We start from the raw sequence: 13,292 nt of genomic DNA on the forward strand, positions 1-13,292 counted from the left end.
TCCATGCTCAGCCTGCAGAACTTCTGGAAAAATATATGGATGTAAAACTTTCTAACTTTTGGGTTCAAGTGACCAAGTTTTCATACTCAGACCAAGGCTCTATACAGAGATGCTGAGAGAATAAATCTGACACCAATCTATTGGGACTGGCACTGCAAAATGGTCTTTATTGTTTTCAGTCCCAGTAACATTTTTTACTGTACTATCTTTTTCAGAATGTTAACTTATTCTTAAATTTTGTTGGCTGTTAAGTAGTTTAAAGATTATCTACAGTGTTTTATTTGCTGTTGTAATAATTTTGAATAGCTATTTAAATTTCCCTTCTATATCAAAAGTGCCAATCAATAGGATATAAAAATGGTCCTACAACATTCCACTCTGTCACAATTATCCCATAGCTACTAAGTGTGCAATGAGTTGAGATATTAGGACACAGAATGCTGAAGTAAAAAGAATTCTTATATCATTGGCTACTTCAAATATATGGGGCTTCTAAGTCTCCAAAAGGTGACTTTCTGTGCGCAAATGACATATGTTGAGAAAGAAAAAAGTGGGAGGAGGCTTCTTTCTTTACTGCTGCTGATTTGAAAAAATATGAGAGTTTCATTGTTCACCCCCAAATGAGCCATCAACCATATTTCTACCAATTCTTAACCGTGACAAGGTCTAGTTCAAACCATTAATTTCACAGACAATGAAACTGAAGCTCAGAGAGATTAATGACTATGGCCAGGCCACTGAGTATGCAAGTGTCAGAGTCAGGATGTAAACTCAGCCTTTAGATTTCAAGTCTGCTGTTTGTTCTTCACTAGACTGCTCCAAATCTACTCAACAGAACTAAGAGATCCATTTTTCATGCTTAAATACTGCAGAAATCTGATTCTGCCTACATTTTAAGGCTCTTATCTCTACATCCAGGCATCTTTTGTTTTATATAGGAGCTACTGGAAAAAGTTAAGGGATCCAGTTTTTGAAAAATACATACAACTCTATGGAATGGAGAATGTCATATTTGACAGGGAAATGACTTCAAGAAAATTAAACATTAGTTTGGTTCAAACCAATCAACCTACTCTATCTGCATTAGAGACAATAAATACCCCCTTTGGAATTAGTCTTTAGATTTCTGGTAATTGTTTTTTTATCTACAAGACAAATAAAAAAATATTATCACTGTTAGTTACAGCTGTGGAAATATAACACTGCTTTAAAAACTTTGGTAGAGTATACTATAAAAAGAGATAGATAAGAACAATTCTCCACAAAAGAAGACTTTACCCTTCTCTTGTGTATTTGTATTGCCTTTTTTTTTTTTTTTTTTTTTTTTAATTTTCAGAGACAGGGTATAGATTTTATTCTCTAGCTAAAATGAGAAAAAAATGAGTGTTTCAAAATACCCTTACTTAAATTTTAGGTAAAAATTAAAATAGATTGTAATGGCTTCCAGCAATGTTTACCCATTATTTAATCTGTAAGATTGTAATCTATTTTCCAAAAAAGAGCAGCAATTAAGTGTTCTCAGTTTTTGACGGCTTTGGAAAGTTGCACACATTCAATTTCAGGAGCAAAGATTAGGGTGCCTTTCTAATCACAAGACACTTGGATATAACCCCCCCAGTTCCCTTCCTCCTGGTCCTACCACTCCCCCTTTTTTGGTTTCCCTCTCCCCCGCTTTCCCCTTTGCTGTTTCTTTTGTTCTTTCTTTCTTTCTTTCTTTCTTTCTTTCTTTCTTTCTTTCTTTCTTTCTTTCTTTCTTTCTTTTTCTCTTTCTTTCTTTCTTTCTTTCTTTCTTTCCCTCCCTCCCTCCCTTCTTTCTTTCTTTCTTTCTTTCTTTTCTTCTAATTGTAATTGTAATTCTTCTTTCTCTCATTTAGTCTGCTTCTCTCAGTGTGTGTCACCTCCTTTTCTGAATTTCTCTGCTCCTTGAACTTCTCTCTCATCTCTGTGTGTGGGTCTGTGTAATCTGTTTTATTTAATTTCTCTTAACATCTTTCCCATTTCTCTCTGCCTCCTCACTTTTGTCTTTTCCTTAGCTGACCACAAATTAGAGTTGATAGATCCTGAATAATTGAAGAAAAGGAATTTTTTATACCCTTCAAAAACAAAATATAACAAATAAAAATATGTTCTAACAAAAAAGAGTTCTATTGGAGCTAAGTAGAAATTATAGGAAGGTAGAGTTCAGAATATAAAGAAAGAACTTTCTAAATGGTTAGAACTTTCTATAAATTAGAGCAGTTTTCCCGAGAAGAGAAGGAAATTCTCTTTACTCAAGGGCTGAAGCAAGGTTGTTGTTGATGAATTAAAACGTCATTTGGAGGAGAAGGCTGTGGAGAATATTGGACTTAATGGTTCCTAAGGCATTCTGGGTTTATGTTTCTGATGCTAAGGTGGTTTTAAAAAAATCTTAATTATGTGACAAATTGTCTGAGAGTCAATATCCGTTGCCAGCTACATAGAAACTCCAACCACTGGTCCATGGAACAAAGCAATAACAATGATCTATTCTTTTGGGTTTGGATAATCACACTTAAAGAGAGACCACAGTGTTGATATGACTAAAAACTCTACCTCTCAAATGTAATATAAAGAAAAAAAATCATAGTTAAATTATTCTCATTTGGCAGTTGTGCCTAAAAGTTCTGTTCTGTCCTATTACTAATTGTTGATGTGACCTTGGGCACGTCTCTTCCTTTCTCTGGGATTCAGTTTTCTCCAAGAAACTTCAGAGGTTGAAACAGATCATCTTTATTGGTCCTACTATGGCCAGAGCCACATTTTAAGAATCGGTTTACAAAACAGGTCAGACACTGCAAATTTCTAGTGTTCCAGCTTCATTTTCCATTTTTCTATTTTTTATTTTCTATTTTTCTCTTTTATATAATCCCCATCTGTTTTTGTCCCTCAGTTCCCCTTTCCTACCATTTTTGGTTTACTCAATTTTTTTAGTATTATGCTATTGTTTTTTTTAGATATTGCTCCTCGTATTAATGGTTTAGTTGTTGCTGAAGGGATTACAATATGCATTAACTTATTCTTCTTATGTTAGTTTCTTGGTTTATATTGTACCACTTAATATAAAATATAAGAACCTCCCTTTCTGCAATTATTGTCAAATAGTTTATGTCTGCAGACTTACAAACCCTGTAATATAATATTATAATTTTGGTTTAAATAGTCAGTTGTACCAAGTTTGTTACTTGCCATCCATGTTTCCCCTACCCAATTATAGTCAATCCCAAGCAGTAGCTAGGCCTCTTAAACGTTCATTCTCAATGGATGCTCGGTATAACAGAGAATAGGAAACTTTTGCTCTAAAGGGAAGGAAAGTAAATATTTTAGGCTGTGTGAGATGGTATCTGTTGCAACTGCTCAACTCTGCCATTGTAATATGAAAGCAGTCACATACAGTACCCAAACATATGAATGTGACTGTGTTCAATAAAACCTTATTTACAAAAACAGGTGGCAGACAGGATTTGGCTCAGGGACCATATAGTTTGCAGACCCATGCTCTAGACTGTTGATGGTAAATGCAAAGGTGCATATTTCCTATCTGTAATTCTGAAATCTGAGAACTTTGAAAACAATAAGTTTTTTTCATAAATCACTTGGCAGCAAAATAGGACCTATCTGAACTTATCTAGTTGCAAAAACATGATCCTAACTGTCATGAAGCTATTTAAAGTCTATTTATCGCTCTTAATGTGAATATTCATGTGATTTACTGCAGAAATACTTCTGTGTTGATTAGAGAGTATAGCCTCACACCCTGCTGGGAGCATAATATGAACTGTATAACCTTTTCTAAATTCAAAAATTCTGAATTCTGGAACACACCTGACATCAAGGATTTCATTAATGGATTATGTACTTACAGTAGTATAATAGGATATGTGTTTTAAAAACAATGATTATAATCTACTCTCCAAGAATCTCCAGCTGCCAGAGTGAGTTTTGAGCTCTCCCTCCATTTAAGGTCTTTCTCTGTGACCCTGGGTATCCCTTAGGCTCCTTTGGTTCCTAGCCCAGCTGGGAATATCTCTGATCCAGCAGAGCAGAAACTCTTACTCTCCAGAAAAAAATTACATAATTCTTACAGCTACATTTATCAGAAAATAGTGACTTTTTAATTTCAATCCTGGTTGTCTGCTTAATCGGCAGGGTGTTGTATAAAGTTAGGAGTTGAAGCCCTGGGAGATGAAGTTAGAACCTTGGCTCTATCATTTATTAGATTATGTCCTTGGGCAAGCTGTTTAACATTTATAGGCCTTGATTTCCTCAGCTATAAAAGATAATAATGATACTAACTCTGATAATTTATTAAGAGGTTAACGTAATACCCTTAATAGTGCATGGATAGTCTCTAGCCAACGGTGAATCCCCAGAAACTGTTTGCAGAATTTTATGTATATTGTTCTGGAGAGAATAATTTCTAAATTTCATCTGAATCATAAAGGGATTCATATTCCAATAAAAGGTTAAGAACAAAAGTTCTAAAAATACCCCATTACAGCATATTTGCAGGATCCACTAAGGTTTCCCATTGGAACAGAGCAGAGCCATCTGAGCCACTTCTTCACTATCTGGATTTTGGAACTGGCTTAGGTACATGAGATAAAAACTCTTTAAACCAATGGTACTTCAGTCATCAAAGTCCATGAACAAGCTGTAAGCTTAATGCCAGTGCTCTAGAGATGTATGGAGGATATAAACACATGTGGAGATATCAGAGCCCAAGGCCTCCACCTGAGCCTAAAGCTTGAGCTCATTGGTCAACCTGCCCAAGAAGCCATAAAACAAATGCAAATTTTTCTTTGAATCTAAGAAAATGCTTGCATTTTTTTCTACCATGGATACACTGAAAAGCAAAAAAGTAACCACATGTAAAAAGTCAGTTTATTTTGTCAAACACCCTTGCTGGACCAAGATTCTTCAAGCCTTTAGAGTAGAGAAAGTACCCAAATTTCATCTTGGCTGCACAAACTTAGAAGTCCAGCATGTGAGACGGTAGCAGCTGCATCAGGGATGAGCCCTGGCTTATCTCAGGAATATGGAAGCTCCCTAAAGCAAGGCTGCTGGTAGGATGGGTGAGCATGTGGGCTGTTGAGTTGTGGAGAGACTCACAGGTCTTACTCTTGGCAGGGTCAGCTGCAAACAGAGCATAAAGACACCCTTCCAAACCTTATAGCCCAGCTCAGGAGTGACAATTGTTGAGCATAAGCTGTTGCTAGAAGAGCATTGGGGTTTTACAACGGGAGGTTAGAGGACCCTGATGGTTCTGTTGGAATGGAAAGTGAAAACCTAGCCCTCCTGCATCTCATTATCCCTCATGGATTGAAAGCCACTTCTGCAGTCTCTTAAGAACTTGGAGTATGAGATGATGTGAAAACTGGTAAGTTTATGTGTGCCTGATGACTTCCCTGGAGGCTGACCTATAATTATGAGTACATATTTCTCAGACTCCTCTCTATAAAAAAAGAAAGGTGAGATTTAGAAGAAAAGGGAAATTTAATCCTCAAAAGGGAGACAGTGCTCCAGTTGGAGATAATAAAACAGAAAATGACTTACAGCTCACTGTAGGTACAGAAAATACTAGAATAACATCTCAACTGTATTTCTGGATAACGAAGTTTAATTATTCCTGTTTCAGGATAGTTCTAGCACCCAAGAAGAGAACAGTGTACAAGGAATAACAAGGCTAACACATTTGAAGAAAACACTGAGTAGACTTTTGATTATCTATTGTAATGTGAGGCTTCTGCTTCTAAGTTCAGGTCCTTGAAATGTGGCAATGATTTTGAAACAACCTTTTGACTGTTAGCCTTAATACTTTCCCTGGCCACTGAAGTTGGATCTTCCTCTGTCTCTTTGCTCACTTTGTGATGTTGGGTTTAGCCAAACATTGCCAGAAAGCCTAAATAACCACAAAGGAGAGAAACAGATGCCTCAGGATCAAGAGCTGGCTTTCTTTCAGGCTCTTTTGTCTAGAAGAGAACTGTACCCATACCTTCCTGGAGAGTCTCCATTCTCATCAAACAGGATCATATCCCCAGAAACCCCAGTAAAATTGGTTTTCATCAGAGAATCCAAAAGTTTCCGGCCATCGATTGGCTTCATTGCGTCACAGAGGCCAGCATAGCCTGGGCAGAGGGAAGTCTGCATGTTGTGGAGTCCGTAGGCCATGGAATAAATCGCGTTGATCACAAATCCCATTTTGGAATCTTGAACATGATGTGTTCTCAGAGTCAGAGAACCTGTTGGGAAACAAATTAAGAATTAACTTTGTGATTTAATTTGACTGTAGCCCTATCCATGGATGCTTGATAATTAGAGGATGCACTGGCACAACTTATCGTAGAACCAGAAGCATTTGGCAGATATGGGCACCAACCTGGTATGCCTAATAATTGTCTTCTGCTTCCAGGTTTTTCTTCCAAAACCCTGAAGAAAGACCTGAATTCCCAACAGTAACGTGGTATAATGGGGGTAGATCTAGGATGATGCTTTATATCTATACCATAAAATTTATCATAAGAATAGATTAATTTTACTAATGATTTAAAACTCCTCAATGTATCTCCAGTTTCCAAACTACAAAATCCTCTTAGTCTAATAAATTAGATTCTTCACCATCTCATCCTCAATTTATTTATTTAGAATTGACACTAATCATTTCCAATCTCAAAGCATGTGTATAACAACGTAGAGTTAAACTCTATAGAGGAAGAGATTCCTTACATTGTAGGGCACTTGGGAATGTTTTATCAAAGAACTAGCATTTGGGATGAATTACTTATTTGACTAATATGGACAGAATGCCTGTGATTTCTGATTGCTTAGCACTTGCTACGCATGGGGTCATAATGTTGAACAGGGTAGGCATAATTCCTGCTCTCATTTACTTATAGTCTCAAGGGCAGATGAGCATCTGAGCAAGCAATTACAATGCATTTCGATAAATGTTGAGGGAGTCCTGATGTGGGAGGTGCCCCAGACCCAGATTGAGGGGTTAGGGAAGGCTTCCCAGAAGGTCACTGAGGCTGATCACATGGTCGAGTATCCATTAGCTGGATGAATAGCAATGGGAAGACTTTTCCCAGTATATTGAAGGCTCACGGACATCTCTATCATAGAGCATGATACGTTTGGGAAACTGAAAGAAGGCTGGAATGGCCAGAGCGTGGATGGGAGATGGAAGAATTGTGGGAACTGAAATAGGAGATGGAGGCAAGACATTTTAAGACACATTAAGATTTCTGTACTTTATCATAACAACATTGAAATCCACTGAAATGTTTAAGCTAGAGAAGGACATAATCAGATTTTAGTTTTGAAAGAATGTTCTGGTTACAGCGTGGAGAAAGGTTTAAAGAGTTGTAGGAATAGATGCAGGAAGATCCATAAAGGTGATGCAGCGATCCCCGTAAGAGATAAAAATGACATTGCCAAATGTTCTAGTTTGCTAATGCTGCGGAATGCAAAACACCAGAGATGGAGTGGCTTTTATAAAAAGGGGGTTTATTTGGCTACACAATTACAGTCTTAAGGCCATAAAGTGTCCAAGGTAACACATCAGCAATCGGGTACCGTCACTGGAGGATGGCCAATGGTGTCCGGAAAACCTCTGTTAGCTGGGAAGGCATGTGGCTGGCGTCTGCTCCAAAGATCTGGTTTCAAAATGGCTTTCACCCAGGACGTTCCTCTCTAGCAAGCTTGCTCCTCTTCAAAACGTCACTCACAGCTGCATTGAGTTCCTTTTCTTTGAGTCAGTTCATTTATATGGCTCCACTGATCAAGGCCGACCCTGAATGGGTGGGGCCACGCCTCCATGGGAATATCCCACCAGAGTCACCACCCACAGCTGGGTGGGGCACATCTCCATGCAAACAGCCTAATCCAAACAGTCCAACTTAATCCCCACTATTATGTCTGCCCCACAAGACTGCATCAAAGAATATGGCTTTTTCTGGGAGATATAATACATTCAAACCGGCACACCAAGGGTACAGGCCCTGGGGATGGATAGAAGAATGTAGGAAGCACAGTCTGCATGGATTGGTATAGACATGGAGACTGGAGAACGGTTAGGATTAAGACACGTAAGAAGAGAAAAGCAAAATGGTGAAAAGAACAATTGAAATAAAACCAAAACTTGCCATTTGGGGAGAAATCTGCTTTAAGAAAGAAAAGAAGATACTCTCTAAGGATAGTAAGGGTAGTATGTTCCTTCATGACTTCTCACACTGTAGAGGTATATTATCCCCTTCTCTGATCATGTCCCAAATACTAAGTTTCTCTGAATGGAGATGTTCTCTAGGGAGGCCAGCATGGTTCATCTTGACCTAAATATAAGTTGAGGAGTCTTGCTTTCATCTTAGGACTAGACCAGCCCAAGTTACTTTCCAAGCAAATCTTAAAATTTCCTTCCCCATGCAGACTCTATTCATTCTATCGTATTTCAGTCCACACTGCTGGAAATGTCATTCTTCAAGTTGCTCAGACAAATATTTTGCAGTTACTCTTGACTTCCGTATTTCCTTAATGCCTCCCTAACCCTATGAACATGAATCCTATCCATTTCTCCAGGCTTTAAGAGCACCCCTTTTGTGAAGACCACCGTGATTGCAGATACTAAAATTAATCTTGCTCTTTTGAACTCCCTGTCACTTTCTCTATACCTTTATCAGGCACCCTGTACACCATATTATAGTAATATGGACATACTTAGAGGGAGGGAAATTTTAAATGTCCAGTTCCAAAGTCAGTCCAACCCCTACCTTTCTCTATTTAGCCCCTTAAACGGAAGAGGAGTTGATGACTGATTGATACTATTTCCAGAAAACTCATTGAGCAGTGGTAGTCTTTGGGCCATGCTTAAATGCTTAACCTTGAGCCTAAGCCAAGTGCTGCAACTCAGCCTCCCAGCCTACAATCAGAGTTCAGCAGTAGGTGCTTTTGTGGCAATAAAATAATAAGGTAGTTTGACTCTCATTCTTAAAATTTTCCTCTTATAGGAAAGGAATATCTAAGTTCAGAGAGTAGGAAGATCTAAGTTCAAATCCCTGCTCTGTGTCTCTCTAGTTCTGTTACTTGGCAAGTTAAACTCACTAAGATTCCGTGTAATCATCTGTTAAATCTTTTAAGGGTGATGTGAAAATTACGTGTTATAATGAAGTCATAAGTATCTCACTAACAGCCGAGCATAACATAGATAGTTAATAAGTAATACATGCAGTGAAATGTGAATCATAATAACCTTTAGCCACTAAAGTTTTGTGGTCGAGACTTTGGAGAAGGAAAACAAGTCAAAGGTCTCACCTGATGTGATACCCAATAGAGCTCTCAGGCAGCCATCATTTAGGCTCCCTTCCTGAGTTTTCTCTGCTTTGCCTAAAAAGACAATGGCTGGCTCAAAGGCAAAATTTGAGCCTTACTCACTTGTAAATTAAATGACAGTGCTTAGAGCATGGTTACTGAGTCATTTGTTGAATTGAACAGGACATTAATGACAACTTGCATTTGTTTAGCATTTTACCTTTCAAAATAATTCTTGCATGTATCAGTGATGCTCATCAACACTGCAAGATAGATATGCCCAGCAGGAAGTGGTATCCACACTGTAGAGATAAGGAAACTGGAGGCTCAAGCAGGTTAAGTAGATATTCCAAGGTCATGTAGCTAGTACAAATCAGGAATAGAAAAACTGGCTAATTCCAAGTCTAGTCTTCTTCATACACTATACTGTTATTCTCTGGAAATAAGCAAATCTGAGTAATATTACTGTATCATTTTTTAACATTCTAATTAAAGATAAAGTTAGGGGGAAAAAAAAACCGGGAACAAGATTTTGTTCTTTCCTAGAAACTCATGATTCTTTTCTCCCAAATGATGCCTGCTAAAGCTGCCCGTGGGGCTGGCTGATGGCAAGAACTTGAAAACTAAAGGACACGTAAGTTTGTGCACTAAGTTTGGAGATTGTTTATTTGTTGTTAGACATCTCAGAACAACTGGCCTATTTGGACAACATTACAGTCTTGTAGAAATTTCTGGTGACTATTTTCCCTTGTTACCCAGAGATTCCAAATGATTACAATTTCTCAAAACAAACAAACAAACAAAAAAGCAAAAATACAAAAACAAAAAAAAACAAAAACTGCCAGAAGAAAACTAAGTTCAACCTTTGTAATCTCTTCCTAAGTGAGTTTGATGCATGCATTTTTAACAGGAAAGATGTCTTAATCTGCTTTAGCATTTATGATGCCTTAGGAGGTCAACTGAACAAAATCTATTTATTTTTAATTGAGATTATTCAAATACCATACAATTATCCAAAGATCCAAAGTGTACAATCAATTGCCCCGGTACCATCATACAACTGTGACTACATCACCACAATTATTATTTTTTTCAATTTTTAGAACATTTTCATTACTCCAGAAAAGAAATAAAGAAAAAAAAGGAAACTCAAATCCTCCCATACCCCTAACCACCCCCTCCATTGTTGACTTATAGTATTGGTATAGTACTGTTGTTACTGTTGATGAAAGAATGTTAAAATACTACTAACTGTAGTATATAGTTTGCAATAGGTATATTTTTTCCCTATATGCCCCTTTATTATTAACTTCTAGATGTAGTGTCATGCATTTGTTCTGGTTCATGAAAGAGATTTCTAATATTTGTACAGTTAATCATGGACATTGCCCACCACAAGGTTCACTGTTTTATACATTCCCAACTTTTAACCTTCAACTTCCCTTCTGGTGACATATGTGAATCTGAGCTTACCCTTTCCACAACATTCATGCACCATTCAGCACTGTTAGTTATTCTCACAACATGCTACTGTCACCTCTGTTCATTTCCAAACATTTAAGTTCAATCTAGTTGAACATTCTGCTCATAATAAACAACTGCTTCCCATTCTTTAGCTTCATTCCATATCCTGGAAACTTATATTTCATGTCTATGAGTTTACATATTATAATTAGTTTGTATCAGTGAGATCCTACAATATTTTTCCTTATGTGTCTGACTTATTTCACTCAATATAGTGTCCTCAAGTTTTCTTCAACCCATTTTTTTAAGACGGTTTTGCTCACATACCATACATTCCATCTTAAGTAAACAATCAATGGTTCCTTGTATAGTCACATATTTATGTATTCACCACCATCACCACTATCTATATAAGGACATCCCATTTCTTTCACAAAGGAGGAGGAAGAGTCAAAGAAGGTAGAGAGGAAAAAGAGACAGAAAAAAGAAATAAAGAAAAAAAAACATGACAGCTAAGAAGCAAGAAAAGGAAAGATAGCATTAAACTAAAGTAGAATAAAGAGTCAGACAACATTATGAATGCTGAGAGTCCCATACCCCTCCCTCATGTCCCCCTATTATATGCATTTAGCTTTGGTATATTGCCTTTGTTACATTAAAGCAAGCATAACAGAATGTTTCTGTTAATTATAGTCTCTAGTTTGCATTGATTTTATTCCCCCCCAATGCCTCCCTATTTTTAACACCTTGTAAGGTTGACATTCATTTGTTCTCCCTCATGTAAAAACATATTTGTATATTTTATCACAATTGTTGAGCACCCTAGGTTTCACTGAGTTATACAGTCCCAGTCTTTATCTTTCTTCTTTCCTTCTGGTGTCCCACATGCTCCTTTCAACTATACTCACAGTCATCTTTGTTCAGTGTACTTACATTTTTGTGCTACCATCACAGAAAATTGCATTTCAAACCTCTCACTCCTGTCTTTTCCTATCTGTCTGTAGTGCTCCCTTTAGTATTTCCTGTAGCGCAGGAATCTTGTTCACAAACTCTCTCATTGTCTGTTTGTCAGACAATATTTTAAGCTCTCTCTCATATTTGAAGGACAGTTTTGCCAGATATAGGATTCTTGGTTGGTGGTTTTTCTCTTTCAGTTTCTTAAATATATTACCCCACTTCTTTCTTGCCTCCATGGTTTCTACTGAGAAATCCACATATAGTCTTATCAAGCTTCCTTTGTATGTGATGGATCACTTTTCTCTTGCTGCTTTTCAGGATTCTCTCTTTGTCTCTGATGTTTGATAATCTGATTATTAAGTGTCTTGACGTAGGCCTATTCAGATCTATTCTGTTGGGGTATGCTTCTTGGATCCTTAATTTTATGTCTTTCATAAGAGATGGGAAATTTCCATTGATTAGTCCCTCTATTATTGCTTCTGCCCCCTTTCCCTTCTCTTCTCCTCCTGGAACACCCATGACATATGCATTCATCACTTCATGTTGTCATTCAATTTCCTGAGACATTGCTCATATTTTTCCATTCTTTTCCCTATCTGTTCTTCTGTGCGGAGGCTTTCAGGTGTCTTGTTCTCCATTTCCAGAGTGTTTTCTTCTGCCTCTTGAGATCTGCTGTTGTTTGTCTCCATTGTGTCTTTTGTCTCTTGTGTTGTGCCTTTCATTTCCATAGATTCTGCCAGTTGTTTTTTGGAACTTTCAATTTCTACCTTATGTATGCCCAGTGTTTTCTTCATAGCCTTCATCTTTTGCCATATCTTCTTTAAACTTTTTGAATTGATTTAGCATTAGTTGTTTCAATTCCTGTATCTCAGTTGAAGTGTAAGTTTGTTCCTTTGACTGGGCCATAACTTCATTTTTCTTAGTGTAGGTTGTAGTTTTCTGTTGCCTAGGCATCTGGTTTCCTTGGTTACTCCAATCAGGTTTTTCCAGACCAGAACAGGCTCAGGTCCCAAAGGGAGTAAATATTCAGTATCTGGTTTCCTTGAGGGTATGTCTTAGAAGATTGACACACCCTGTGAGGCCTCAGCTTGTTGTGCTTTTCCTACCCTGCCCAGCAGGTGGCACCTGTCAGTCTGTAGCTCCTGAGTGGTGTAAAGAGGTGTGGCCTGTGGCTGTTTTCCCCCAGGCTCTGGGGTCTTGTTCTGAAGGGAAGGTGGGTAGTAAAGCTGGGCACCACGTCTTCCTTCTTAGGGAAGATATAACCCCTAGGGAGTTTTTGTTTGCATTTAAATAGGTTTTTTGTCTCTCTGACTCTGCTATCACCACCCTTGTCTGAGTCAGACAGCTAAAAATGGCTGAGGCTTTCTCCACTGCATATCACTATGAGCTGAAAATGGTGGAGGCTTTCTCTACTGAGCTGCTCAGGTTGAGAGAAAGATGGACAGAAAGCCCCTTTCAGGGTCGGTCCACAGCCCCCAGTTTCACCTGTTGGCCAGAGATCATACCCAGTCCTCTGGGCTCTCCCTCCTGAGACAGAGAAGTTCCCTGGCTCT

The 13,292-nt window shown here is 37.9% G+C and overlaps 1 protein-coding gene across 3 annotated transcripts in view; it reads right to left on the reverse strand.

Moving 5' to 3' along the window:
• The window catches only part of GRM5 (glutamate metabotropic receptor 5), a 554,896-nt gene that overhangs the window by 97,897 nt on the left and 443,707 nt on the right, over nt 1-13,292 (reverse strand). For all 3 annotated transcript variants that reach the window (XM_037841016.1, XM_037841014.1, XM_037841015.1), the window contains exon 5: nt 6,011-6,257. In XM_037841016.1, the coding sequence (XP_037696944.1) occupies nt 6,011-6,257 (247 nt within the window). The remainder of the gene's footprint in view (nt 1-6,010; nt 6,258-13,292) is intronic.

This window comes from Choloepus didactylus, chromosome 6 (assembly GCF_015220235.1).
Source record: "Choloepus didactylus isolate mChoDid1 chromosome 6, mChoDid1.pri, whole genome shotgun sequence".
NCBI lineage: Eukaryota > Metazoa > Chordata > Mammalia > Pilosa > Megalonychidae > Choloepus > Choloepus didactylus.